Here is a 4,320-nt window from a genome sequence, read left to right as displayed (position 1 = left end):
GCTCCATGAGGCTTCCTCCTCCCCATCACCTCAGAGACCCCCCACTCAGCCTTTCTCGATGACCTTCCGGTTTTAGGAGACCACTGGGGGTGCAGGCGCTCATTACTGGGCACGGTGCCCCATCCGTTTCACCTCTGGGCATCGCAGCCCTGGCTCTGGCAGCGGTTCAGCTGACCAGTGACTGCTGTTCTGGGGACACTCCCTCTTGAGGTCCCTTTTCTTCCACGTGGTCTGTTTCCCAGGCCCTCTACTGCTTACTTTATGTCACCTCTCACCTCTACTAAGTTCTTGGGATTTTCCAAGGACCCTTTCGGAACCCCTCCCCAGCCAAAGCCTCTGTCTCCCTCCACCTGTGGGGCCATCCTCACCTCATAAGGGTTAGGTTTGGTACTGCCGGGGGGCACATAGCGCCCGTGGGTGTGGTAGGTGGGGTACTCGCTCATAGGATGGTAGGCATCTCGGGTGGGAAAGATGTCCAGCTGCCCACAGTTCTTCTGGCGGCACTGATGCACAGTCTGGGGAGACAAGAGGTTACCAGGAGCCACAGGACTCCTTCTGGCAGGCGGAGCCTGGTCAGGGCTGGCGACCGAGCACTTACCAGGGCAACGAGATAGATGACGGCCAGCACAATCAGAACACAGACCAGCACCAGCAAGGCGATGCCCCATCCAGGTACCCCAGACCCTGGCTGGGCCGAGGAAGGATAAGCCACTGAAAGGAAAAGCGGTGGTCAGGGCTGTCTGCCAAAGGAGGGGCCCTTCCCCTGCGAGCACCAAGGGGGAGCCAGATGCTGAAGAGAGAGGGGCCTGTGCGGCACAGCGCCGGCCCGCAAGCCAGGGGCATGGCCTCGCCGGCCCGCAAGCCAGGGGCATGGCCTCACCGCTCAATCGCGAGACGTCCAGGTTGTATTTGGCTGCCACTTCCCGCTCCTTTGCGGCCCACTGTGCCTCCACCTCACTGGCACTGATGGTGTTTTCTCGAAAGGCCAGAGTCGATTCCACCGCCACAGAGCCTGGACTGCTCACAGGGAAGTGGGCAGCTCAGTCACGGGTCCCAGCTGCTGGGCACTGCCCCCCAACCACGAGTGCAGCGGTCCCCCCTCAAGGCATGCACACACCCCACACAGAGTCCGCACCCAGAACCCTACCTGAACTTTACATTAGAGGAGCCCAGGAACCCCTCCTGTGTGTAGATCTGCAAATACTGGGGTGAAAGAGAAGCACTAAGCCTTGGCGCACAGGTCCGGGCGGCTCCGCGGGCCGCGGCAGGGAGCGCGTGGAGTAAGGCAGATACTCACCAGCTCCGAAACGTTTCTCTGCAGCGCCTTGAAGTAGGCAGTGCTGGGGTCTTCCAGGGAGGAGTTGAACGGGAGGTTCAGAATGTGGAAGGACAGGAAGTAGACGGTGATCCTAAGAGGCTGGAGAGTGGTCCGAGCGCTGGGGGAGGTGGGAGGTTCTGTGCTGTGGTCATTGCTACTGGTAGCAGTCCTGGCACTGGGGCTGGCAGAGGTGGTTTTCGGCAACAAGGTGGCATGGGGGGTGATGGCGGAGCTGGAGGTCAGATCCGTGGCAGTCGAGGTGGCACGGGGGGTGGGCACGGTGGCCGGGCTCAAGGTTAGATGTGTGGCATTCGGCGACGAGGTGGCACTGGAGGTGGGCACAGTGGCCGAGCTCGAGGTCAGATCCGTGGTGGTCGAGGTGGCACTGGAGGTGGGTGCGGTGGCCGAGCTGGAGGTCAGATCCGTGGCGGTCGAGGTGGCACTGGAGGTGGGTGCGGTGGCCGAGCTCGAGGCCAGATCTGTGGCGGTGGAGGTGGCACTGGAGGTGGGCGCGGTGGCCGGGCTCGAGGTTAGATGTGTGGCATTCGGTGACGAGGTGGCACTGGAGGTGGGCGTGGTGGCCGGGCTCGAGGTCAGATCCGTGGTGGTCGAGGCGGCACTGAAGGTGGGTGCGGTGGCCGAGCTCGAGGTCAGATCTGTGGCGGTCAAGGTGGCATGGGGGGTGGGCATGGTGGCCGGGCTTGAGGTTAGATGTGTGGCATTCGGCGACGAGGTGGCACTGGAGGTGGGCGCAGTGGCCGAGCTCGAGGCCGGATCTGTGGCGGTGGAGGTGGCACTGGAGGTGGGCGCGGTGGCCGAGCTCAAGGTTAGATGTGTGGCATTCGGTGACGAGGTGGCACTGGAGGTGGGCGCAGTGGCCGAGCTCGAGGCCGGATCCGTGGCGGTCGAGGTGGCACTGGAGGTGGGCGCGGTGGCCGAGCTCGAGGCCGGATCCGTGGCGGTGGAGGTGGCACTGGAGGTGGGCGCGGTGGCCGAGCTCGAGGTCGGATCCGCGGTGGTCGAGGTGGCACTGGAGGTGGTCGCGGTGGCCGAGCTCGAGGCCGGATCCGTGGCGGTCGAGGTGGCACGGGGGTTGGGCTTGGTGGCCGGGCTCGAGGTTAGATGTGTGGCATTCGGCGACGAGGTGGCACTGGAGGTGGGCACGGTGGCTGAGCTCGAGGCCAGATCTGTGGCGGTGGAGGTGGCACTGGAGGTGGGCGTGGTGGTCGAGCTCGAGGTCGGATCCGCGGTGGTCGAGGTGGTACTGGAGGTGGGTGCGGTGGCCGAGCTCGAGGTCGGATCCGTGGCGGTCGAGGTGGCACTGGAGGTGGGTGCGGTGGCCGAGCTCGAGGTCGGATCCGTGGCGGTCGAGGTGGCACTGGAGGTGGGCGCGGTGGTCGAGCTCGAGGTCGGATCCGCGGTGGTCGAGGTGGCACTGGAGGTGGGCGCGGTGGTCGGGCTCGAGGTCGAGCTCTGGATAGAGTGCGAGGTGCTGGTTGTTTCAGTGGAGAGGGTTGTGCCCTCACCTGCAAGCACTGGCACCAGCAGCAGCGAGAGGAGGAGAGGGGCCTGGGCGCCCCGCGACATGGTGCTGGCGACCTCGGTGGGGAGGGGGCAGAGCAGACTGGAGCAGGGAGCCGGCTGGTGTGAGGTGAAGCAAGCACAGGTGCCTGCTGCTTTATACCGGTCCCCCGCCCGCCCTAGGCTCAGCCAGAGCAGGTGACAGGTGACAAAACCCAGCCCCTCCCCCCCCACCTCCCATCTCTTCCTCCTCCTCCCCAGCCATTCCTGTCCCCTCAGGTCGGCCCCATGGGCTTGTCACTCAACCTTCTGACTACCTGTTTGTTCTTGGCGGGCCTCCCCCCCTCCCCAACCACTCCCTGGCTCCAGAGGCAGTGTGTGCGGGGAAGGGAGGTCAGGGACCTGGGTCCCCAAGGCTCTAGTTTTAGCTCCAAGGCAAAAGAACAGCCAAGGTGAGACAAGGGACAGAGATAGTGGGCTAGGTCAAGGCGGGGAAATTCATCCTCAGGTCCCCCACTCCACTCCCCATTCTCCCTGGGCCCCTGAAGCTGCACTTTGGGGGCGGAGAAGAAATGGGCAGGCTTTACAAGGGGGGGACTAGGTGCTAGTTTGGGACCCCTCCCCCACCACTTCCCGGAATAGCCCCACCCTGAAACCGCTCCTGGTCCGGTCCATTCCGTAAGCAGTTCTGCCCCGAAACCCACAGGCCCCGCCCCTGCCGGACTTGCACGCAGCCCGTGTTCCTTCCTTGCTTTTCTTCCGAGAACGGACGGGGAAAGAAATTTCCACCTAAAGAAGGACAGGACCCGGGCCCCGCTGAGCGCTAGGCTCTTTCCTTCCAGTCCTCCACCTGCTAGTGGCGGTGGCGGGCAAGGCTGTCCGGGCTCTCCTGCCCTCTAGTGGTCACCGGGAGCTGGACAGCGCCTGCCCAGGCGGACGCGAGGACTGCCCTTGCCGCGGATGGCGGGGCGGGTGTTGAGCGGCGCTGCCTAACTGGGGGCAGAGAGAGGCTGGGGAGAGCAGCGCCCCAGCGAGAAGTCAGTGGCTTCGACAGAGAAGGGAAGGAACGCACCACCGTGACATCGATGGAGAGGCTGGAAACTTTAGGAGGGGACCCTGGGGCGCACGGAGCGGTGTCTGACGGAAATGGCGCTAAGAGGGTGGGGTCCCGAGGTACATGGAAGGGTCACCGAGGTATGTGGGAGAGGACATCGGAATGTGGGAGGGGTAATGGGACAGGTTACGTATTTAGGAGGCAGAGAGTAGGAAGGGTGACGGAATGGTATTTGGGGGCACGGAACTATACTTTGGGGAGCGGAGTTGTATTTGGGGCAGGTAAGCACGTGGTAGTGGGAGCAAAACTGTATGTGAGGGTGCGTAATTCTGGACGCCCGAGAGGTATTTGGAAGGGCAGAAGTATTTGGGACCAGGGCGGTATCTGGGGTCAGAGCGGCACGCGGTGCTTAGAGTGTCCGACCCTA

General features: G+C 63.8%; 1 protein-coding gene and 1 long non-coding RNA gene across 2 annotated transcripts in view; one reads left to right on the top strand and one right to left on the bottom strand.

The window, feature by feature from the left end:
* Positions 1–4,294, bottom strand: part of MUC1 (mucin 1, cell surface associated) — a 7,341-nt gene extending 3,047 nt beyond the window's left edge. Inside the window, exons 1-6 of the mRNA XM_023534285.1 lie at positions 2,848–4,294; positions 1,298–1,689; positions 1,148–1,203; positions 881–1,017; positions 599–711; positions 369–515 (exon numbers count right to left, since the gene is read on the bottom strand). Of these exons, the coding sequence (XP_023390053.1) occupies positions 369–515; positions 599–711; positions 881–1,017; positions 1,148–1,203; positions 1,298–1,689; positions 2,848–2,905 (903 nt within the window). The 5' untranslated portion in view covers positions 2,906–4,294. The remainder of the gene's footprint in view (positions 1–368; positions 516–598; positions 712–880; positions 1,018–1,147; positions 1,204–1,297; positions 1,690–2,847) is intronic.
* Positions 2,019–2,536, top strand: LOC111743864. Its single transcript, XR_002781900.1, has 3 exons — positions 2,019–2,051; positions 2,229–2,321; positions 2,436–2,536. It is a non-coding gene; the product is annotated as an uncharacterized LOC111743864 (long non-coding RNA).
* Positions 4,295–4,320: the final 26 nt, after the last annotated feature.

The sequence above is a fragment of the Pteropus vampyrus genome, unplaced genomic scaffold, assembly GCF_000151845.1.
Source record: "Pteropus vampyrus isolate Shadow unplaced genomic scaffold, Pvam_2.0 Scaffold124, whole genome shotgun sequence".
Lineage (NCBI taxonomy): Eukaryota > Metazoa > Chordata > Mammalia > Chiroptera > Pteropodidae > Pteropus > Pteropus vampyrus.
This window is presented reverse-complemented; position numbering and strand designations above follow the sequence as displayed.